Source organism: Sebastes umbrosus, chromosome 7 (assembly GCF_015220745.1).
Source record: "Sebastes umbrosus isolate fSebUmb1 chromosome 7, fSebUmb1.pri, whole genome shotgun sequence".
NCBI classification, from domain to species: Eukaryota; Metazoa; Chordata; class Actinopteri; order Perciformes; family Sebastidae; genus Sebastes; species Sebastes umbrosus.
The window spans coordinates 28,898,684-28,923,126 of NC_051275.1; the positions used below are offsets into that span (position 1 = coordinate 28,898,684).

General features: G+C 42.2%; 2 protein-coding genes and 1 long non-coding RNA gene across 4 annotated transcripts; 2 read left to right on the top strand and 1 right to left on the bottom strand.

Moving 5' to 3' along the window:
• The first annotated feature begins 290 nt into the window (after positions 1 to 290).
• LOC119491858 (TRPM8 channel-associated factor homolog) lies at positions 291 to 12,062 on the top strand. Its single transcript, XM_037776111.1, has 12 exons — positions 291 to 340; positions 2,700 to 3,439; positions 3,870 to 4,086; positions 4,290 to 4,587; positions 5,667 to 5,959; positions 6,258 to 6,432; positions 6,835 to 6,929; positions 7,094 to 7,304; positions 10,146 to 10,382; positions 10,590 to 10,813; positions 10,948 to 11,061; positions 11,820 to 12,062. The coding sequence occupies exons 2-12, from the start codon at positions 2,793 to 2,795 to the stop codon at positions 12,060 to 12,062; spliced, it is 2,754 nt and encodes a 917-aa protein (XP_037632039.1). The 5' UTR covers positions 291 to 340; positions 2,700 to 2,792.
• Positions 11,951 to 21,429, bottom strand: LOC119491900. The gene is made up of 3 exons (XR_005207672.1): positions 21,390 to 21,429; positions 19,025 to 19,026; positions 11,951 to 12,109 (listed from the first exon to the last, which is right to left on the bottom strand). It is a non-coding gene; the product is annotated as an uncharacterized LOC119491900 (long non-coding RNA).
• Positions 14,696 to 24,356, top strand: LOC119491852 (TRPM8 channel-associated factor homolog). Of its 2 annotated transcripts, none has more exons than XM_037776102.1 (12): positions 14,696 to 14,856; positions 15,127 to 15,792; positions 16,414 to 16,630; positions 16,834 to 17,131; positions 18,145 to 18,446; positions 18,745 to 18,919; positions 19,496 to 19,590; positions 19,763 to 19,973; positions 20,875 to 21,111; positions 21,233 to 21,456; positions 21,561 to 21,674; positions 23,819 to 24,356. In XM_037776102.1, the coding sequence occupies exons 1-12, from the start codon at positions 14,711 to 14,713 to the stop codon at positions 24,059 to 24,061; spliced, it is 2,928 nt and encodes a 975-aa protein (XP_037632030.1). In that variant the 5' UTR covers positions 14,696 to 14,710; the 3' UTR covers positions 24,062 to 24,356. The 2 variants fall into 2 exon arrangements, with proteins under 2 accessions (XP_037632030.1, XP_037632031.1); XM_037776103.1 differs by having other exon boundaries at positions 14,715 to 14,856; positions 15,020 to 15,792.
• The last annotated feature ends 87 nt before the right edge of the window (positions 24,357 to 24,443 follow it).

The window sequence follows — 24,443 nt, forward strand, 5'->3', positions numbered from 1 at the left end:
CTGAGAGGGGGGAATGCAGTTCTCTAATTGGCTCATAACATTTTTATCGCTCACTTTGCACACAGAATGTGCCCGTAAATTTTATTGCTGCATTTGGTAATGCAGAATAAATCCCTGTGCTACTTTCGACAATGAATGCCACATTAGACAAGCTAACCGAATGCGGCAAAACGTCATTCATGTACAATGTTTTCCTCAAGCAAAGATAACCTCTTTGATCATTCCCCGCCCATTTATTTTTTAACTTCCTTCGTGACTCTGTGTTACTGCATGTAGCTGCAGGAGTGGGTTTGATGTATCATATCTTTCAGGTAGACAAGTGAAGTGGACTGAGTGGAAGGTAAGATCAATTTCACTCTTTTGCATGTTTAAATAGAGATAACTCGACAATAAAGTAATGTGTACATGTGTGTGAACGTCTAAAGAAGCATATTTGATAGGTGTTAGGGAGTGAACAGCAAAGGACTTTTGATGGATTTCCTACATGTATATGTGATGGCAAAAGCACAGAGTATGTAATCATCAATGAATATAACTGAATACTATGATCAAAAGTGTTAAAAGTGCATGTGCAACCGAAATATATGACAAGTATGACTTATAACCATGATCAAGTATCCACTGTAGGTGAACATATGACAGAATGATTGATAACCATGTTTATAGAGTATAACCATTGAGAGTTTTACAAGTAAACGTCTAACCCGCATCTAGTGACATGTAACAGTAATAAATGGGAAGTAGGCCTCTGGCTGTATAATGACAAATGTCATGACTGGATGAAATGTAGACATTATAGCATGAGCAAGAGTTGTCGGGCAAGATTGTTCCTTGTTCCTTGCAAGAGAGAGGGGGGAGAAGTGTGACGGGTGTCATGCACACACATGACCAATAACACCACAACCACCAAAGCCTCAATGGCCCTTTCCAAATTAAATGCTGCAGAGTTCTCCATCTTTCTGGCTCTTTGGCTTTTATACTGCTGCACTGGGAAATGGGCTCGTGACCAACCGCTGAGACTGTTAGCCCTAGCACAGGGGATCGCTAAGATACTGATCCTAAATTTGTGGTATGGGATACACGATCCAGTCATGTCGCTGTTCATCACCTACATGATAGGAGGCTTTACCATATCCAGTGACCATGTGGGGCTCTGCCAAGGCTCAACTATTACATTATGGATGATTCTGGACACAGTCACGGTCTTCTATGAGCCATTCAAAATGGCTAAGATTGTGTTCGAAGTGTTAATGGCCTTACGTGCATTGTGGTATGTAACAACCCTGACCACTGCGCTACAAGAAAGAGGAATAAGGTGTTGGCTGATCTCACTCTGCACCATCTTCCTCTGGGGCCTAGGCTGGGGAGTAATCTTGCTGTGGTGGATAGGCCAATTTGATCAATTTATCGGGGTGCAATTTATGCAAAGAGAAACTGCAACCAGCCCGGGGGGAACACCGCCAGATGCTCTGTAATCCCTCTGGCTGGCATCGTTGGTCCAGAGACGCTCCAGAAACAGAAGCTGAAAAACTGAAAAGCTGTTAGGTCTCTCCTTGCTTGAGAGTTGTTGGGCAAGATTGTTCTTGTTCTTTGGAAGAGAGAAAGGGCGGAGAAGTGTGGAAGTAAAACTTTTAGAACTTATAGAAATATGTTAACCAATGATAAAGAATATTGATCACAAATGTATAAAATCATTGTTAAATGTCATGTTGTAATCCCCATCCAACATACTGTTCACCTTGTGTGTGTGTGTCTCCAACCTGACCAAACCCTGCCCATTTGCATGGCCACAGCAAAAGGTAATATAATACTGTTTGCTTCTCTCAGCCAGACTATGGACTGAACAAGACTGATAGTGGCTGATAGTGAAATGTGCCAGACGTCAGGTTTAGACATCAGAAACAGGTTAAGTCAGAGAACAGAGACACCAGGAAACAGGTATTATCAAAAAACAAACACTTTCTTGTCTCAAACATACCAGAGGCAAATTAAGATGACGTAATTCATTTGAACATGACAAGTATGACTGCATATACCTGACACCAATAAAAATGACACCATTGGTAATTTACGCCCAAAAGGAGCATCCCGTTTCTCAAGGCTCCTCGAAATTATATATAAGACTGTGTTTGCTAAACTTCTTTTTCAGTCTGTTTCCGGATCAGGCTCGGGTTTTTTGTTGTGTTGCTATTTTGATAGGACACAATAAAAACTCTGCTGCTTGCAACTCACTTGAACATCTCCAGAGAGTTATTTGAGTGTTGACTTTTTTGACATCCTGAACATTAATTTTTGTAGAAAGTTGATCAAGGTTTTCAAACATCATTTGGCCCAAGGCCTGAAATATTTTGCTTCGACAGAAGTGTGACGGGTGTCAGGTACACACATTTTGAGCAAAGTATAAAATAGAGAAAATCTGAATATTCTTGGTTCTTCCTTCTTGGACAAAAAAAAAAGATTTTATGCATTTTACTGTGATTGGTTCCTAACAAAACATTGCTGTTTTTGCTCTTCTGTTGTATTTGGATGAAATTAGAACCTGCAAACTTTTGGACTTTGATGGATGAACAACTGATGATTTTTCTTTCATCTCTGAAACAATTGTAGATTGATATTTTAATGTTATGACTTAATTGTTGTAGATGTATAAAACATTTTATTTTAAGCTCTGTCAATCAATACTGTATCTATTCCCACAGGACAGCCTGACTGACTCAACACACCTTTTCTTCTGCCATCCTGCCATCCACAATCCTCTTCATTCAACCTTCAGAGCATCGATCCTTCTCACCATGTCCAACCAGCCCATCCAAAACAACCACGAAGGGGCCTACATGTCCCTGATGAGAGGCTTGAAAGAGCTGGACCTTCGTGGCCCCTGTGTTCCCAGTGACCTGGTGCTGAATGGCGACCATGCCTTTCCTTTAGCAATGGACAGCCGAGGCCAGGTCCTGATGGCAGCCTCTCTGTACGGCTGTGGAAGGATCGTGGTCCTGGGTCATGAGGGCTACCTGACCTCCTTTCCTGCTCTGATAGAGAACGCTCTGACCTGGCTGAGAGGAGATGGATCTGACAACCTGTCTGTGGGGGTCCATAGATACGTGAAGGGAGTCGCTGATAACATCAGCAAATCCAGCTTCCAGGTCACAGTTGTGGGGTCCTTTAGTGAGAATCGTGGGGTTGGTGTGTATGTGACAGATGCCTACAGCGTGGGTCCAGACGTGAAGGAACTTGTGGCGTTTCTGAAAGCTGGAGGAGGAGTGCTGATAGCGGGGCAGGCATGGAGCTGGGCTGAAAGTCGTCCTAAGGACAACGTGCTGCTTCAGTTTGAAGGGAACAAGGTCTCTGGTGTGGCAGGGATCTACTTCTCTGAGCATCAGGGTGAGGTAGAGTGCCTGCCTGTCTACCCACAGATCTCATCCTCCTGGAAGGCTTTACGGTAAGTGTATCTTTCATTTCAAATGTGTCTTTTCTTTAAATCTAAAAAACTGCTCCATACTATGTGCATACTAAACATAAAGCACAGCTGAGCCTGATAGGAATGTCATTAATTTTGCATTTGGACGTAAACTAAAGCATTAGACAAATTTGAATTTTCTCTGCGGTTCTGCGGAAATTCTGCATAAGCATTTTTGCAGAAGTATAAATTAGGCATTAGATTCATCCTCTGGTCACCATGAATATCTGTACAAGATTTCATGGAAACAAATCCAATACTTCAGTCTGGATGTGTCATCCCTAGAGCAACAACACTAGTGTGGCTAAAAAGATACAGATTCCAATGAGGTTCAGGTACAGGTAGGTTTTCACCTTTTGAATACAGTCTCATATTTGGCATCTCTCTCTCCTCTTCCCCCCTTCAAATTCAGAATCCGCAAGGATTTTGAGGATGACTTGGAGTTCTTACTCCAGGGGGTGTCCGAGTTTGACCTCCAAAATGGGGTAGCAGCTTCCGAGGTTCTGGTCCATGGCCCACTAGCCTTCCCCATTGGTACCACCGAGGATGGACGAGCGTTCTTGGCAGGAGCCTACTATGGGCAGGGACGGGTTATTGTGATCTCACATGAAGGACTTCTGCAACGAGAGGTGAGGTCTGAATTTGTAATAGTGTTTTCTTTTAAATTTAAACAGAAATGTGGGGGTCACTGAATGGTTTGATTAGTGTGAATCAGTTGGCTATCTTAGCTTATCTTCTTTAGTGTGCTAAATAATAAGACATGCTTAATCTGCCAAATGTGTTTTCTGTGATTAACAAACTACTGTCTTTCTTTGATAAACATTCACAACAGACACTGGCTCCGATTTGGAACAATGCCATTCGTTGGTTGGATGGAGGCCGGAATGGGGTCGTTGGCGTCGTTCCAGATCTTGACCAAGCCTTTAACCTCTTCAGCAAGTCAGAGTTTAATTGTGAGAAGACAAACTTCAGGGAAGACCTGAGTGTATTTGTGTGTAACGCGTACAGCGATAAACATGTGGAGGAAATCCAAGACTTTGTGGCAGAGGGAGGAGGCCTGCTGATTGGTGGACATGCCTGGTACTGGGCACACACACACAAAGGGCAAAACCCAATGACCGATTTCTCAGGTATGATAATGTGCCGCTGCCAGTGTCAATACATGATAATATAACATATTTATTTATTTGTTTAATTTGTATGGGACCTTGTATGATATTAAACATAAATGTTACCATTGGACGTATTGTACCAGAGTTAGCTTAAATCACATTTTCACCTGCACAATCACTACATGGAGGTACATAGAAGTACATCCTGCACAGGGAAATCAGGTACAAGGGCTCACTTAACGCCTCAGTATTTTTCAAATAAAGTTCTTGTCAGATTGTGTACAACATCTGAAACCCCCTTTCCAACGACAGAGTCAGCGCCAGTTGGGTCAGGGAAATGTCACCTCCATCTACTTTTGTTTCAATCTCGGAACCCATTGGCTATCGGTCTGACGACGGATAACCCTCTGGGGGCAAGGGGCTATATTTCTGGGGTTCTGGTGTAGCCAGCAGATATCTGCGTCAAGACTTCCTTTTCCGTGCGCTGCTCATTGTTTAACGTCCGATTAGCAACTCGAGATGCGAGACTGGAGTTGGAGTTCTGAGACGACGTGTACGGCCAGATTGTTTCACAAGTAGCTAGTTTAGAAGCTAAATTTTAAACCAGTAAAAAGCTAAATCATCGTCAGACGATAGCCGGTGGGTTCAGAAATTGCATTTTGGCCAATGCCTCTTTTGATCTCTACACGGACTGTTTACCTGCATTTAACCAAAGCCTGCTCGAATATGATTGATCGATACAACTCAGACTACAAAGGGAAACCAGAACGCTTCCGATACCAAAATCTCTTCCCGTTGCCTACAGGCTCTACATGTCAATGCAGAATCTGTTTATAGAGATTAACTTTAGGTTAAATGGTCTTTGGGGGCTTTCACATCGACTAAGCAAGCAGAGCAGGCAGCTGAACTGAAACGCAAACACCAGGACTATGAACTCACAGACAAGATGAACTTGACACTCTGTTGAAGGCAAATCTAAAAAAAGGTTGACTATTGTTTTATGGCATAACACACCTGCGCAAACATGACAGTCAAACCCTGTCCATAATACTTAAACCATGCCACACATAGATCATGTCAGGTGTTTTGTCTTTCAGGAAACAAGATCCTCAACAAAATGGGCTTGAGCCTGCTGGATAAGATAATTGGGGAAGGTTCCTACAAGGCCCCTGTGCCCAGCCAGGCCATCAAAGACACCTACCACTTCCGCCACCTTCTACACCGCTTTGGTGGTCATGTCACCCAGGGGGAGGAGCTTACAGAGGAATGCCTTAAAAAACTGGGTGGGGACTGTACCAAGTACTTGAACATGAAGGCTCATGACCGTCACTCCTACACACAGGTGGTGTCCATCCTCACCGACATCATAAAGAAGTCGGACATGCCTCAGGTGAGCAGTGAATGACTGTGATTGTTATTAGTTTGTGAGAAAGGAGAAAGGTCGCTTTTGTTTCTAACTTTTCAGTTTGGTTTCACACATTCACTGTGTTGAGAGTCAATTGTACATACTGTATAAGTTGAAGGGCCAACAATTGCCACACTCTATAGTACAAATAATTGTACAATAGGAACAATACTGCCAATAGGACCATAATATGTGTGCATGGGGTCTGATGTTCTTTCCCTAGCTACATATACTGTGATACTGATAGCAACCTCTTTTATAACATTCATCATTCATGTTCAAGGTGTGTGACAGCTGTCCTGTGAAGTGTCCCAAAGGCCAGCTACTCCTCAGTGTGGGGACAGACGTGTATAAGGTTTGCCCAGATCCTGATGCCCTCTTTCCCTACCTCATCAAGGATAACCCTGTGATGCCAGTCGTCTATAACCACAAGGTCAAGATTAATGCTGACACAGCAGGTCAGACCTCACTCTTGTGGACATATGCATGACAGAATTATATTTATAAGTAATATACTGTATTTGCAGAACTGTGATTGTTCCATTGACATAGTTTGTGTGCACAACTGCATATATATATATATATATGTGTAGGATGGTTCTGGCCTCCACGTTGTCCATTAAGTCCTGATTACGTACACCTTGAAGGGCATTATCCCGCTTATACCATGGTCACTTGCAAAAGACCATTCATTTATATTTTCATGCGTTTTTCAATCAAAATTTAAAGTTTTTCACAATCTTTTCACTCTGTTTCCCTGGTAACCCTGTGGGTTTGCATGGTATACATTGCAGTAATCTTTGTGCTGTGCATTGTATTAATATACAGATATTGTCTGTATGTGTGTGTGTGTGTGTCAGGAGGGGAGGAGTGGATCAGTACAGGTCTCTACCTCTCACATGGTATGAAGACCTACATGGCCATGCCAGCAGAGATTGTCAACAAGGGATGGAAGGTACTGTTCACAAAATCAAATCAGAGTAATTGAGGTCAAATTTTTCTATCTATCTATGTAGCCAGACATCGTTTGACTCATACATGTAGCTATATAACAAAGTATACTGTACTTTTCACACAGTCATTCATAAAGCAGTAACACATATTCCGTGTCTTCCTCAGATCCAGATAGGCTGTCAAACAGACTACCTGAATGCCGGAGAGCTGAAGAGAGCGCCGTCTGTTCATGAGCGATTTCCTGTAACCTCAGAGATGATGCAGGTGTCGAACCTGTGGGGGGGACTCGTCTACCTGGTTGCTCCACCCAACACAAAAGTGGGGGGGGTGGAGGTCACGGTGGAGATGGCTGTACCGGCGCCTTACTATAAATCTGGTGAGTCTGTGGTGGGTGACACTGGTATATGTGTTTAAGAGTTCTGATACAATGCAATGGTGAAGACTTAAAAACACAGAGGCAAGACAGGTAAGGCAGGAAAGGAAGTTAATTTGGTATCTAGAAAATGCATTTCCTGCTGAAAATGCGTGGGAATGCTGACAGCTGAAATTTATTGCAAAGCAATGCTGAAAATGCAGAAATGGGAAATTACTTGCCTAAAATTGTTAATGCTCAAATGCATTGCACTGCACTGCTGAAAACCCTAGAATATGAAATGTACAACTGGCAGAGTTGGAAGCTGAACTGCAAAGTGGTAAATCGGAATTTTCCTGAATAGGCGGAAAGAAGAAATGCTTTGTATGTATATCAGAGGGATGAACTGCATTGCTAAACACAAACAGAGACAGAGAGAGAGAGAGTAGTATTTGGGTGAAATAAACCTTTAAATCTATAAGTGCTTGGACAGAAATAGTATTTTGACTGACTGACTCTTTAAAATCTATAAGTCGTTACACAGAAAGTGGTATTTGGGTGGAAAGTAGCAGTAGGAGTTGTAGTAATAGTAGTAGTAGTAGTAGTAGTAGTAGCAGAAGGAGCAGGAGCAGTAGTAGTAGTAGTAGTAGTAGTAGTTGTAGTAGTAGTAGTAGTAGCAGAAGGAGCAGTAGTAGTAGTAGTAAGAGTAGTAGTAGTAGAAGTAGTAGTAGTTGAGGCAGTAGGATCAGCTGCAGGAGCAGTAGTGGCAGTAGTGGTAGCAGTAACATCACTGGTAGTAGTAGCAGTAACAGTAGTAGTGATAGTAGTAGCGGTAGTAGTAGTAGTATTAGTATTAGTAGTAGTAGCAGAAGGAGCAGCAGCTGTAGTAGTAGTAGCAGAATCAGTAGGAACAGAAGGAGCAGCAGCTGTAGTAGTAGTAGTAGTAGTAGTAGCAGTAGTAGTAGTAGCAGCAGCAGCAACAGTAGTAGTATAAGTAATAGTTGTAGTAGTAGTAGCAGCTAGAACTTTTAAAACTGTAAGTCGTTAGACAAAATATAGTAGATAGAGTTACTCTATAGAAATTTTATTTTGAAAAAAAAACTTGTCCTGAGTTCCCTGTTAAGATACAGTTACCTTCTGTGTGTGTGTGTGTGTGTGTGTGTGTGTGTTAGTCAGCCTGCTCTGATTGGCTAATGTGAATCACCTGTCTAGCAGCAATTAAACGTTGCCGTGGCGATGGCCACTAATGTCCTTAAAGAGCTGAATATTTTGATAGTTGAACGGTTTCTGTAGCTGAAAGTATGCAGGACTAGTTAAAGGCCAAAAAAACTACGGAAGAAATAGTTGAAGAAGTTGAATAAACCTTAGAAGAACAATACTGGGAATGCTGAATCAGCCTTCCCACAATTATACAAAAACCTGTTCTGCAGCAGGTAGACAAGCAAACAGATCCAGAGAGTTGGCAAAAGACAAAGTGGGTGTGGGCGAGGGTATAAGCAGGCAGGCAGTGCAAGGAGCTTGAATATAAAGGTGATAAAAAGATAGATGATCTGGCAAATGGAAAGGGCAGGTAAATATACTGAGGGGTTGATGGGATGATGAGGGGCAGGCATGTGGGTAGGAGGGACTCAGGTAGGTGGGATTGGTGGGAAGGGTTGAGGGCTTCTGCTGGTCAGGTGAGGAATGGCATGGTATGGAATGAGGAAAACGTGCACAATCTGATGAAAAATGTATAGACATGAGTAACGTGGAGACTGAACCCATGGCAACATTTATGTGTGCAACTGTGTATCCCAATGGCGTAAACGTTTTTTCCAGTATAGTGGCCATACACTGCATTTAAGAAGTGGACGTAGTCATAGTGATGTCACCAATTGCTTTGTGGACTACGGTTTTTCTAGCCCCAAGTTCGACATTTTGGCCGTCGTCATCTTGGTTTTATGTAACCAGAAGTGACATGAGAAGGTAAAATCAAATATTTTTAGTCAACCAAAATGTTACAATTAACTTTCATGAACTGAAAACACACTGTGACAGGGTTAAAGTTGTAAGATGAAAACATGGACAACTCCCAGACCAGACAACGCCGTGGTAACGACCTGTCAATCACAAGGTAGCCCCGCCCTAAAGCATGGTCTATTTGACTCTAAATGGGACCATAATTTACAAAATGAACATCATGCTTTATTGACGAAGACTTGAAACCAGCGATTGAGATCATAAACTCATGTTTACAATGTTTACTGAGGTAATAAATCAAGTGAGGAGTAGAGTCATTTTCTCAAAGACGTCTATTCAATCAGACTTCCTTTCTGCAACCAGAGTAGTCGCCCCTTGCTGGCTATTAGAAAGAATGACAGTTTAAGGCACTTCAGCATTGGCTTCCCTTTTCAGACCTGGAGGTTGCCGCCTGATAGTGGCCAAAGGTACATATATGGACATTCACTTATGCAGAATGTACTAGCAAGCAATTACTCTGCACTATATTCATTTTTAACAGTTTCTTCATCTCCTGTTATTTTTATATCTGGTATATTTTTTATAATACTCTGTATTACTTACTTGTGCCGTTTTTACTAACATGTTTGTGCTATGGAACTGTGATGCTAGAAACTTGAATTTCCCTCGGGATCAATAAAGTTACTATCTATCTATCTATCTGTCTATCTATCTATCTATCTATCTCATCAGCTGTGTGCAGTATATTTACCTATTACCTACATACATAAGTCGTTTCTATTCATGAAACTTACTGTAGTCATTGAAAAGACATTTTTTGTTTATACTTTGCCAACCATGGTGAATTTTGTCAAAGATCAAAACAACACAAATGTGAATAAACATATATTTCTTTCTTCTCTTCAGGTGTAACAACAGCTGCTGATTGGTCGACGCTGCGCACAGCTCCTTCACCCTGGGCAGAGTTGGAGTTTGAAAACATCATCCTTACTGTACCATCAGACGTTGTTCGAGACCTGGATCGCCCCGATGAGTTGGCGGCACTCTGGGATAACATAATGAGGGGAGTCGCCGATCTTGCTGTGAAACCCCGGAAATTTCCTCGCAAAGAACGTTTTGTAACTGATGTGCAGATTTCTGCTGGTAAGTGTGCTTGGCTGTGGTGCTGTATGTGAATGTTTGCTCAGCAGATTTCCCATGGTGAGCAGCGTCGTCTTTGTGAAAATGATGTATTGAATGAGAACCTTTATAACAGCACTGGACAAAGTGAGACATGTGTTCTTGACTTTGCTATCTATGGATGCACTTGTACGACGGTGAACTCATCCCAGTGTCACCTGCTCCATCCAGGTTGGATGCATGCTGGTTATCCCATCATGGTACACAAAACCTCAGCAGCTGAGCTGGTCAGCATTGAGCATGCTCGGAGTAAAGACCTCTGGGGGCCCATTCATGAACTGGGACACAACCAACAGAGAGGCTGCTGGGAGTTCCCACCACACACCACAGAGGGCACCTGCAACCTGTGGTCAGTGTATGTGCACGAAGAGGTGCTGGGGATCGACAGAGCAAAGGTGGAGTAAAGTCTTAAGATGTGACACGTTTTCATATCAATAGATATCACAAACTTGATGTTGAGAAAGGTATTTGGCTTTTCACTTGGATCACATTGTTTAACAATTATATAATTTAATCTTGTTCAATGCAGGCTCATCCAGGTATGACTTTAGCAAATCGAAACAGTCGAGCAGAGGAGTATGTTAATGGGGGCAGGAAACTCAGCGACTGGACCGTGTGGGTGGCCCTGGAGACATACATGCAGGTGAGAGAGAATCACTATATATCACATCCTATAGAGAAACTCCTTCAAAGGCATGTTGTCAGAGTTGGCTCAATTTATTTTTTAGAGGCTGTAGCAGGTTCGGTTTTAGAGCTTGATTGAAGGTACAGGTATCCTATGAAACTAGAACATCTAAATCCATTGAATAACTTCAGAAGTGCTCGCCATCCAATCATTGAAAAATGCAATTCTTGCAGAAATCTCCAAATGTCAAAACTTTTTGAAACTTTTTCTATGGTGTTCCTCAAGGTCTTGGTGTCTTAATGTGGTATTTTGGAGGAATCTTTGATTATTTTTATCAATTCTCGAGTGGTAAAAAACAGATTAAATTTAGCAACAAATCTGTGTAACAAATGGTATCAACCCAAAAATTGCTGCAACAACTTATGAGACATAATAGAGCATAGGGATGACCATCATATACCTCCATCATAATCTTCTATACACTTTTACAACTTATTTTATGTTTATTACATATTTATGACAAGAACAATTTGACACACAGTGCTGAGCTGCATCTCAAATTAATCTTCAGGTTCTCAGCTTTCAGATGATGTACACCATTTCTATGTGACATCTACTGTTGACCTGCTATCTCCCCCTAAAGACCCCCTGTACCCCCCCAAAAAAGATTAAAAAAAATACAAGTCTATTGTGGGTCTCAGAGGGTTAAAGCCCCATTCTGATGTTATTAATATTCCTGTTCACATTTTCCTCGACCTCTGCCTCCTTCCATGTAGCTCCAGGATAAGTTTGGCTGGGATGCCTTTAAGAAGGTGTTTGCTGCCTACCACGAGATGACCAACTTTCCCAGTGACAACGACGGAAAGATGAACCTGTATGCTGAGACTTTCTCCCAGACTGTGGGGATGAACCTGGCTGGGTTCTTTAAGGCCTGGGGCTGGCCCATAGAAACAGCCACTGAGGAGAAACTCTCCAACCTGCCTCCCTGGAGTGACCACCCCATGGTCCAGTATGACTGAGTTTCTACTGAAGTTTAGAGGCATGAAATGCAGAGAGTCTTGTAGGGCTGTCCTTAATACTATTTTGGGGTTTCGAAGCTTCAGTGAGACTTATTCGACTATATTTGAAGCATCGAAGGGGAGGGTGGTGGTGGTGGTGGTGGTGATGGTGATGGTGCACTATAGGCTATACGTTACAGAAGTTGCGTCACCAAAACTTTAATCCACGCATATGTGCGCTTACACACACACACACACACACACACACACACAGAGAAAGGGAGAGAACTTCCTTCTCTTTATGAGTGTCAGTCTCCTCTCATCCTTCACTCTGTCAGTAAGAGACACAGACGTGAGCCAGATACAGCTGCAAGAAAACATTTCCCCCCCCTTTGGCAGATTGTGTTGGAGTGAAAAAAAGCACTGTCTTTAGGCGCGGAGCATCCCATTGTGACTATCGGGCTTGAGCCCCAGTAAGCCTGTGCATTAGAACGGCGGTGGGAGGGAAGACAACGACGACAACGACGGCGCAAACTGTCTTTCCTAAAACTTGCGTTCATTGTTTACTGTAACTGTACTTTACTTTGCAATTACTATCTAATAAGAGATGAAGACAAAAATCAAACTTCAAGGATTTTCCATTTTATTTAATTGGTGCTGCTGTGGCTCAGAGGTTGAGCGGGCCGTCCACCAATCGGAAGGTCAGCAGTTCGATCGACGTAAAGCGCTTTGAGTGGTCGGAAGACTAGAAAGGCGCTTTATAAATGCAAGTCCATTTGAAACGAAAACAGCTACAACAAATGAAATAATCACATCAAATAAACTATAGAGATGGCTCATATGTAGACCAATAAACAAATGATTAAATAAATATACTGTAGCCTGTAACAACATATAAAATATAAGACCTGGCTTTGTTGAGACCGTCTGTCGATCTCCTCCGTTGCGTTTCAGTACCCGGTACAGCACCGAACACACACACACACACTTGCACCTTCGACACACACAACAAACAGCGCTATCCGCCTGAGAATAACTCATAATAATTAATGTTGATGCATAATGAATTATGTGGAATTACTATTCCTTATTTGGTTTGCTGATTTTTGGGGTGATGCATATAAAAATAAAAATATTTGGATGGGGATTACCATAGCAACGGTGGAAGCTTCGAAGCATTTGGGTCGACCTTAGAGTTTTGTTTCAAGGTCATAATAACACAGATTCTCTTCGGGATGTGTTGGTGTTTCTTGTGTGAATTAGTAAGCTGCATCTTTCCCTGGAACATCATTTACTTTATTGCAGCATCTTAAAGGCAGGGTTGGTAAAGATTTTAGAAACATTTTTTGTTTGATTAGTTGAAATTCTCATTGCATCCTGAAAGCAATCAATAAATCAAATGTTCTGATAAAAAAAAAAGAAAATCTGGTATCTGTGGCTGTCCCAGGACTGTAATAAACCCGTACAATCATTTAATTTGGTCTGGATGTAATGATAGGACGGGCTGCCTGTCTACCTGCCTGTCAATGGAAAATAAACTAATAAACATTTACTTCATTTGACTGTTCTCTCTGCCAGTCTTTTATGCTTTGCATTTGTTGTAAACAGCTACCCTACTGGTTTATTGAAGTACTGCTGGGGGAATTCTCCCAGTTCATACAGAGAGATGCTCCACCCAAATGAAAAGAGAGAAATAATCTGGTAGAGAGTTTGTCTAGAGGTGGTTTTGCAACTCTGACTATATGGTTTTATAGATTTACCAATATTTCTCTCTGAAACGGTTAAGTTATTAGCTGGAGGTAGAATTAATAGCCACAATGGTCAAAAAATTGCAACAGCTGAATTTCATTTTGACATTCAAAATCTTGAAGATTGTGGCTGCTCACACAGAAGTGCTTATCCTTAACGTTAAACAGATATCTGACATTAGCATACAGTCTTAGCAACATGATCGAATCTTTTAACTACAAGTTTGTGAGGTTAAATTATTCTTTTAGAAAAAAAAATGCCTCCCCATTCTAACATTGAGTTTAAGAGTTTGGGTCTATTATTTCAAGTCATGAAGAAGTAATACGCCCACGGCATTTCCACTGAATTCTTTGTATGAATCAAACTGATTTTTATGTAATTTTTGAATCTCAAGTCTTCATTTGGCAAGGGTAAGTTGCATACAGTAAGTCCTGTTTCCATTTGTAAACAAGTCTGTGCATTGAGATTATTAGGGAGGCCCACATAGGTCCGAAAGTGTTCCTGCAAAGCAAGCTTAAATCTGCAGTCTTATTTATATATACAGTATCTATCTATCAAGCTACTGTATTTGTTATATAACCTTTATACTGTACTTTGGACTTTGCCTCATTCACTTAATGGTATGAGTCGCAGGTTGCTATCTGACGCCAATGCAGCACCTGTAATTCAAGGATTTTAACCATTCTACTTTTAGCCAGATCAAAATGTATGTGGTTCCCCAAATTAATACGAATATACTGTTCATCTGTGACTTCTTGCTGCTTAGCAGGGTGGGTTATTGACATTAGCTGAGTGGATGAACAGGTTTCTCATACAGATACAGCCAGGGTGTATCTCTGTAAGCTTTGAGTCACTAGACAACAAGGTGTGACAGACTGGTGTTTTTCTTTCTCTTTGTCTAGCCCAATTAAACAATTGGAATGTCCTGGCTGAAGTCCCTCCTCAAATTTCTTGTCTCCATTTATATAACCTTCTCTCTTGTCAGAAGAGTTCTTGGAGGATTGCTTGTTTGGAAATCTACTGTGACAGTGAAAAAATACAAGCAGAAAGCCAACTTAACTTTCAGGTAAAAATGTAACTTCTGCTTTATGTTGGTTTTGTCTGTGATGACTTTTGGTAATTTATAGGCCTACTTTACCGGATGTATTTTTTTTTTCTGAGGCTGAAGTTGCAGATTGATATTTTCATGATCTCACTAATTTCTGTCAGCTTTCTCTCTTTTCCTACAGGACAGTCCGACTGACACAACATCCATTTACATCTATTTGCATCTATTTACATCTGACTCAGCATAGCTTTCATCTGCCATCCGCATCCCTTCTCATCTGATCTTCAGAGCATCGATCCTTCTCACCATGTCCAACCAGCCCATCCAAGATCACCATGAAGGGTCCTATGTGTCCCTGATGAGGGGCTTGAAAGAGCTCGACCTTCATGGCCCCTGTGTTCCCAGTGACCTGGTTCTGATTGGAGACCACGCCTTTCCTTTAGCAATGAATAGCCGAGGCCAGGTCCTGATGGCAGCCTCTCTGTACGGCCGTGGAAGGATCGTGGTCCTGGGTCATGAGGGCTACCTGACAGCCTTTCCTGCTCTGGTAGAGAATGCTCTGACCTGGTTGAGAGGAGATGGCTCTGACAACCTGTCTGTGGGAGTCCATAGATATGTCAAGGGAGTCGCTGAAAACCTCAGCAAATCCAGCTTCCAAGTCACAGTTATGGGGGCCTTTAGTGAAAAGCGGGAGGTTGGTGCGTATGTGACAGATGCTTACAATGTGGGTCCAGACGTGAAGGACCTGGTGGCGTTTCTGAAAGCTGGAGGAGGAGTGCTGATAGCGGGGCAGGCATGGAGCTGGGCTGAAAGTCGTCCTAAGGACAACGTGCTGCTTCAGTTTGATGGAAATAAGGTTTCTAGTGTGGCAGGGATCTACTTCTCTGAGCATCAGGGTGAGGTAGAGTGCCTGCCTGTCCACCCACAGATCCCATCCTCCTGGATGGCTGTAGTGTGAGTGTATACTTCTTTTCCTTTGCAGATTTGAACAGGTTTCAGTGGCAGCTTTTCTGTGAATTCAAAAACTTCTCCACACATTTCTATCTTACATTCAACTTAAATGAAGAATTGTAATGCAAGATTACAAAACACAGAACCGGCAGCCAAGCTAACAGCTCCTTGAGGATGTATTTAATGTTACATCAATATGATAACATGAAGGTTATAATGTTACCATGATCACCATCCCAGTTTAGCATTTTAGTATGCTAACATTTTTGCTAATTAGTGCTAAACACAAAGCACAGCTAAGCCTGATAGGAATGTCATTAATTTTGCATTTGGAAGTAAACTAAAGCATTAGACAAATCAGAAATTTCTCTGCTGAAATTCTGCATAAGCATTTTCACAATTAGGCATTAGATTCATCCTCTGGTCACCATGAATATCTGTACAAGATTTCATGGAAATACATCCAATACTTCAGTCTGGATGTGTCATCCCTAGAGCAACAACACTAGTGTGGCTAAAAAGATACAGATTCCAATGAGGTTCAGGTACAGGTAGGTTTTCACCTTTTGAATACAGTCTCATATTTGGCATCTCTCTCTCTCCTCTTCCCCCCTTCAAATTCAGAATCGGTAAGGATTTTGAGGATGACTTGGAGTTCTTACTCCAGGGGGTGTCCGAGTTTGACCTCCAAAATGGGGTAGCAGCTTCCGAGGTTCTGGTCCACGGCCCACTAGCCTTCCCCATTGGTACCACCGAGGATGGACGAGCGTTCTTGGCAGGAGCCTACTATGGGCAGGGACGGGTTATTGTGATCTCACATGAAGGACTTCTGAGACGAGAGGTGAGGTCTGAATTAGCAAATAGTGTTTTCTTTTAAATTTAAACAGAAAAGTGGGGTCACTGAATGGTTTGATTAGTGTGAATCAGTTGGCTATCTTAGCTCATCTTCTTTAGTGTGCTAAATAATAAGACATGCTTAATCTGCCAAATTTGTTTTCTGTGATTAACAAACTACTGTCTTTCTTTGATAAACATTCACAACAGACACTGGCTCCGATTTGGAACAATACCATTCGTTGGTTGGACGAAGGCCGGAATGGGGTCGTTGGCGTCGTTCCAGATCTTGACCAAGCCTTTAACCTCTTCAGCAAGTCAGAGTTTAATTGTGAGAAGACAAACTTCAGGGAAGACCTGAGTGTATTTGTGTGTAACGCGTACAGCGATAAACATGTGGAGGAAATCCAAGACTTTGTGGCAGAGGGAGGAGGCCTGCTCATTGGTGGACACGCCTGGTACTGGGCACAGACACACCAAGGGCAAAACCCAATGACCGATTTCTCAGGTATGATAATGTGCCACTGCCAGTGTCAATCCATGATAATATAACATATTTATTTATTTGTTTAATTTGTATGGGACCTGATATTAAACATAAATGTTACCATTGGCCGTATTGTACCAGAGTTAGCTTAAATTACATTTTCACAATCACTACATGGAGGTACATAGAAGTACATCCTGCACAGGAAAATCAGGTACAAGGGCGCACTTAACGCCTCAGTATTTTTCAAATAAAGTTCTTGTCAGATTGTGTACAACATCTGAAACCCCCTTTCCAACGACAGAGTCAGCGCAAGTTGGGTCAGGGAAATGTCACCTCCATCTACTTTTGTTTCTATCTCGGAACCTATCGGCTACCGGTCTGACGACGGATAACCCTCTGGGGGCAAGGGGCTATATTTCTGGGATTCTGGTGTAGCCAGTCAAGACTTATTTATCCGTGCGCTGCTCATTGTTTAACGTCTGATTAGCAACTTGAGATGCAAGACTGGAGTTGGAGTTCTGAGACGATGTGAACGGCCGAATTGTTTCACAAGTAGCCAGTTTATAAGCTAAATTTAAAACCAGTAAAAAGCTAAATCGTCAGACGATAGCCGGTGGGTTCAGAGATTGCATATCGGCCAATGCCTCTTTTGATCTCCACACGGACTGTTTACCTGCATTTAACCAAAGCTTGCTCGAACATAATTTGTCAATACAACTCTTCCCATTGCCTACAGGCTCTACATGTCAATGCAGAATCTGTTTATAGAGATTAACTTTAGGTTAAATGGTCTTCGGGGGCTTTCACATTGACTAAGCAAGCAGAGTAGGCAGCTGAACTGAAACGCAAACACCAGGACTAAGAACTCACAGACAAGACGAACTTGACACTCTGTTGAAGGCAAATCTAAAAAAAGAAGGTTGACTATTGTTTTATGACATAACAAACCTGCGCAAACATGACAGTCAAACCCTGTCCATAATACTTAAACCATGCCACACATAGATCATGTCAGGTGTCTTGTCTTTCAGGAAACAAGATCCTCAACAAAATGGGCTTGAGCCTATTGGATAAGATAATTGGGGAAGGTTCCTACAAGGCCCCTGTGCCCAGCCAGGCCATCAAAGACACCTACCACTTCCGCCGCCTTCTACACCGCTTTGGGGGTCACATCACCCAGGGGGAGGAACTTACAGAGCACGAGGAGGAATGCCTTAAAAAACTGGGTGGGGACTGTACCAGGTACTTGAGCATGAAGGCTCACGATTGCCAATCCTACACACAAGTGGTCTCCTCACTCACCGACATCATAAAGAAGTCGGATATGCCACAGGTGAGCAGTGAATGACTGTGATTGTTATTAGTTTGTGAGAAAGGAGAAAGGTCCCTTTTGTTTCTAACTTTTCAGTTTGGTTTCACGCATTCACTGTGTTGAGAGTCAATTGTACATACTGTATAAGTTGAAGGGCCAACAATTGCCACACTCTATAGTACAAATAATTGTACAATAGTAACAATACTGCCAATAGGACCATAATATGCGTGCATGGGGTCTGATGTTGTTTCCTTAGCTGCATATACTGTGATACTGTGAGCAACCTCTTTTATAACATTCATCATTCATTTTCAAGGTGTGTGACAGCTGTCCTGTGAAGAGTCCCAAAGGCCAGCTACTCCTCAGTGTGGGGACAGACGTGTATAAGGTTTGCCCAGATCCTGATGCCCTCTTTCCCTACCTCATCAAGGATAACCCTGTGATGCCAGTCGTCTATAACCACAAGATCAAGATTAATGCTGACACAGCAGGTCAGACCTCACTCTTGTGGACATATGCATGACAGAATTATATTTATAAGTAATATACTGTATTTGCAGAACTGTGATTGTTCCTTTGACATAGTTCGTGTGCACAACTGCATATATGTATATATGTGTAGGATGGTTCTGGCCTCCACGTTGTCCATTAAGTCCTGATTACGTACACCTTGAAGGGCATTATCCCGCTTATACCATGGTCACTTGCAAAAGAAAAAAATATTAAGACCATTAATTTACGTTTTCATGCGTTTTTCAACCAAAATCTAAAGTTTTTCACAATCTATTCACTTTATTTCCCTGGTAACCCTGAGGGTTTGCTAATAACTGGCAAAATCATTACCATCTCATAAAGTTCTTATACAATGGATAAGCCAGCACATTCATTTGGAACGGTGAAGAAACAGTTTCACTGGAACTGCTTAGTAGGTTTACATTATCAGGAATAAATGGACACCCTGCAGCCAATCAGAATTGAGTATTCACCCAGATCATGGTAAACATTGCAGTAATCTTTGAGCTGTGCATGGTATTAATATACAGATCTGTTGTGTGTGTGTGTGTCAGGAGGGGAGGAGTGGATCAGTACAGGTCTCTACCTCTCACATGGTATGAAGACCTACATGGCCATGCCAGCAGAGATTGTCAACAAGGGATGGAAGGTGCTGTTCACAAAATCAATTCAGAGTTGTTAAAGTCAAATGTTTCTATTTATACATCTGTACATCAAGCCTGACATCCTTTGACTCATACATGTAACTATATAACAAAGGATACTGTACTTTTCACACAGTCATTCATAAAGCAGTAACACATATTCCATGTCTTCCTCAGATCCAGATAGGTTGTCAAACAGACTACCTGAATGCCGGAGAGTTGAAGAGAGCGCCGTCTGTTCATGAGCGATTTCCTATCACCTCAGAGATGATGCAGGTGTCGAACCTGTGGGGGGGACTCATCTACCTGGTGGCTCCACCCAAAACACAAGTGGAGGGGGTGGAGGTCACAGTGCAGATGGCTGTACCGGCACCTTACTATAAATCTGGTGAGTCTGCGGCGGTTGACACTGGTATATGTGTTTAAGAGTTCTGATACGATGCGATGGTGAAGACTTAAAAACACAGAGGCAAGACAGGTAACGCAGGAAAGGAAGTTTATTTTGTAGTTATACAAAAACCTGTTCTGCAGCAGGTAGACAAGCAAACAAATCCAGAGAGTTGGCAAAAGACAAAGCGGGTGTGGGCGAGGGTATAAACAGGCAGGCAGTGCAAGGGGCTTGAATACAAATCAATAGATGATCTCGCAAATAGGAAGGGCAGGTAGATATAGTGAGGGGTTGATGGGATGATGAGGGGCAGGCATGGGGGTAGGAGGGACTCAGGTAACGAGGGATTGGTTGGAAGGGTTGAGGGCTTCTGCTGGTCAGGTGAGGAATGGCATGGTCTGGAATGGGAAAAATGTGCACAATCTGATGAAAAATGTTTATCATGAGTAACGTGGAGACTGAACCCATGGCAACATTTATGTTTGTAACTGTGTATCCCCATGGCGTAAATTGTTTTTTCAAGTATAGTGGCCATAGGCTGTATATAGGAAGTGGACGTAGTCATAGTGACGTCACCCATTGCTTTGTGGACTACGGTTTTGTAGCCCCAAATTCGGCATTTTGGCCGTCGCCATCTTGGTTTTACTTGCCGCCTGATAGTGGCTAAAGGTACATACTGTGTATGGACATTCACTTATGCAGAATGTACTAGCAAGTATACATCAGCTGTGTGCAGTATATTTACCTGTTACCTACATACATAAGTAGTTTCTATTCATGAAACTTACTGTAGTCATTGAAAAGACATTTTTTTGTTTATACTTTGCCAACCATGGTGAATTTTGTCAAAGATCAAATCAACACAAATGTGAATAAACATATATTTCTTTCTTCTCTTCAGGTGTAACAACAGTTGCTGATTGGTCGATGCTGCGCACAGCTCCTTCACCCTGGGCAGAGTTGGAGTTTGAAAACATCATCCTTACTGTACCATCAGACGTTGTTCGAGACCTGGATCGCCCCGATCTGTTGGCAGCGCTTTGGGATGACATGATGAGGGGCATCGCTGATCTGGCCGTCATACCACACAAATTTCCTCGCAAAGAACGTTTTTTAACTGATGTGCAGATTTCCCATGGTAAGCAGCGTCATCTCTGTGAAAATGATGTATTGAATGAGAACCTTTACAGCAGCACAGGACAAAGTGAGGCACGTGTTCTTGACTTTGCTTTCTATGGATGTACACCTGCTCCATCCAGGTTGGATGCATGCTGGTTATCCCATCATGGCACACAAAGCCACAGCAGCTGAGCTGGTCAGCATTGAGCATGCTCGGAGTAAAGGCCTCTGGGGGCCCATCCATGAACTGGGACACAACCAACAGAGAAGCTGCTGGGAGTTCCCACCAAACACCACAGAGTGTACATGCAATCTGTGGTCGGTGTATGTGCATGAAGAGGTGATCGGGATGAACAGAGCACAGGTAGAGTAAATCTTTCCTGGAGTAATGTAGCTTTCCACTGTGTTCACACTCTTTCAGTAGTCTGTCATTTCACCTTGATTTGTAATAGAATGTGCTTAATGCAGGCGGAGTCAATTATGAGCCCAGAAAAAAGAAAGAAGCAAGCAGAAGATTATGTGAAGGGTGGAAGGAAACTGAGCAGCTGGGACACGTTTGTGGCCCTGGAGACATACCTGCAGGTGAGAGACTATTCATTCATACAATATTCCTAAGAAACTATCCTTGGTTACACTGGGTCTGCATTTATGCGGAATAATTCAATTGGGCGCCAGAGTGCATCACAGCACATGCATTTTCTAAAGATACTAGATACCAGAGGTGGGACCAAATCATTGTTTTGCAAGTCATAAGTAAGTCTCAAGTCTTTGGACTCAAGTCCAAAAACTTTGAGTTTCAAGTCCTAAACAAGTCATAATGCACTCTTCACCAAATGTAATGCCATTTTAACAACAAAGCAACTGGTGCCAACTGGCGCTCAGTAACCTAGAAATAGTTCTTCATTGTTTTCTCCTGCAACTTGATTGGATGCTGTTGGTTTGATTCAAACTAATGGATCTGGGGAATTAAGTGTAAGATGATCAAATGCAAATCCCAATAATATTCACCAAAATTAAAGAGTCCAGAGTTCAACATAAAAAACACAACTTTTCAGGGATTCAGAAATAAACAACAAAAGATAGAGTTTCAGTTTGTTCAGTTCGGTTCATTATAGAAAATAGTTGGCGATTATTTTTCTGTCCATCAACTAATCGATTAGTCGACAAATTGTTGCAGCTCTAGTCAATTGCACTGTAGAAAAGCCTCTGCAGTTCCGTCTTGTAATTGTGTTTTTGTCCTCTAGTCTCTAAAACCATAAACTGCTCCATGTCCTTCATTGTGCGTCTCGATTTTGATGGTGCAGGAGTAACATTGTAAACATCATCGGCCTTATTCCACAGCTCAGTGACCTCACAGTGGAGTTTCTTCATGCTCTGCGAAGCATTTGCCACCAGTTCCAACTCAGTTAACAGGTTCATGTCCTCTTTCTGCAAGACTCTGTGAGGGGAATCTAACAACATCAGCAGCTTTTGCACAAGGAAAGCAATAAACATGAAGGCAGGCTCAGCAACTTTACACAAGAGCCCAATAGCCTTTATCCTCATCTCTGCACCGTAGGCATGCTTTATATCAGCCTCTGATAATAATAATGTGATATCATTAAAATATCATCTACTATTAGGGCTAGTTCAGAGTCTTTTGTGATTTTGTATTTTAAAAGCAGGAGAAAGAGCCCACTATTCCCATCCGTCATCCTCAAAGTGATCTCTGAAAGGTAGCTGATTCTCTGGGAGAAATCCCACAACATCGATAAGAGCAGTACTGGCTTTTACTCAGCTCGTCAGCATTTATACAGAATTGGGCCTGTCTTTGGCAAAGATGTTGGGGAAAATGCAAACACACTAAATGTCTAATAGCTCTGTTAGGAGCCTTGTGAGACTATAATGCTCATTACACACCAGCAAAGAAAGCTGTGTACCCTGAAGCCCGTCTCACCAGTGGAGCAAAACATGTAAACATTTGACCTGATGGTGGCATTGGAGGAAAGGTCATGTTTGTACCTGAATCACAAGAATGTACCATCTGTACAGAGACTGCTCAGGCTCAGCTCTGTGTTGTCAGTTTGTTGGCTAAACTTTTTTCAGTGTATAGCCCATAGACTGTCTATAAGTGGACGTAGTCACCATGACGTCACCCATTGGTTTGTGGATTGCCGTTTTGAAGCCTCAAGTTTGGCTTGTTGGCCGTCGCCATCTTCGTTTTTTGCAACCAGAAGTGACATGACTGGGTGAAACTAAGTACTACCGAACCCTGAATAAGACATTTGTAGGCAACCGAAATGTTACAATTAACTTTCATGAACTGAAAACACACTTTGAAAGGGTTAAAACTCTAAGACGAAGACACGGACAACTCCCAGATCTGACAATGCCGGGGTAGCGACCTAATTTACTCTAAATGGAACCATAATTTACTAAATGAACATCATGCTGTTTTGAAGAAGACTTGACACTAGCGATTGACACCATAAACTCATGTTTACAATGTTTACTGAGGTAATAAATCAAGTGAGAAGTAGGCTCATTTTCTCATAGACGTCTAAATCAGACTTCTTTCTGCAACCAGAGGAGTTGCCCCCTGCTGGCTATTAGAAAGAATGCAAGTTTAAGACACTTCTGCATTGGCTTCACTTTTCAGACCGTGAGTTTGCCCACTAGTATAGCTCCAGATGACGTTTTTAATATTCCTATTTACATTCCCTCTACTTCTGCCTCCTTCCATGCAGCTCCAGGAGAAGTTTGGCTGGGATGCCTTTAAGAAGGTGTTTGCTGCCTACCACAAGATGAGCGACTTTCCCAGTGACAATGACGGAAAGATGAACCTGTATGCTGAGACTTTCTCCCAGACTGTGGGGATGAATCTGGCTGGGTTCTTTAAGGCCTGGGGCTGGCCTATAGAAACAGCCACTGAGAAGAAACTCTCCGACCTGCCTCCCTGGAGTGACCACCCCATGGTCCAGTACGACTGATCTTCAGACTGCAGCTGATTAAAACTGCAGAGAGATGGCTCGGTCTTTTGCAGCTTAAAGATGTATAATACTGCACTCAGGAACTGCACAGTCGGGTGATTGTTCTCTGTGGGTTCATCACTATGAGCAACTCCTTTCACATTACACATGTTGATTATAGCAGCTTTAAATATTTTTCAGCAACCATAATAATGTTGTTAACGCTGTCATTGACCTCACAGCACTATAAGCCATTCATGAGTAAAAAGCATATTCCAATTAAAGGGTCTTTTAGGGTCATATTAATTATAATACTTTTACACTTATTAAGTGTTTTTCAGTTCTGTATGTTGTTATTTGCCTTTTATGTCAATGAGAAAGACCCAAATAAACAGTAATTTTA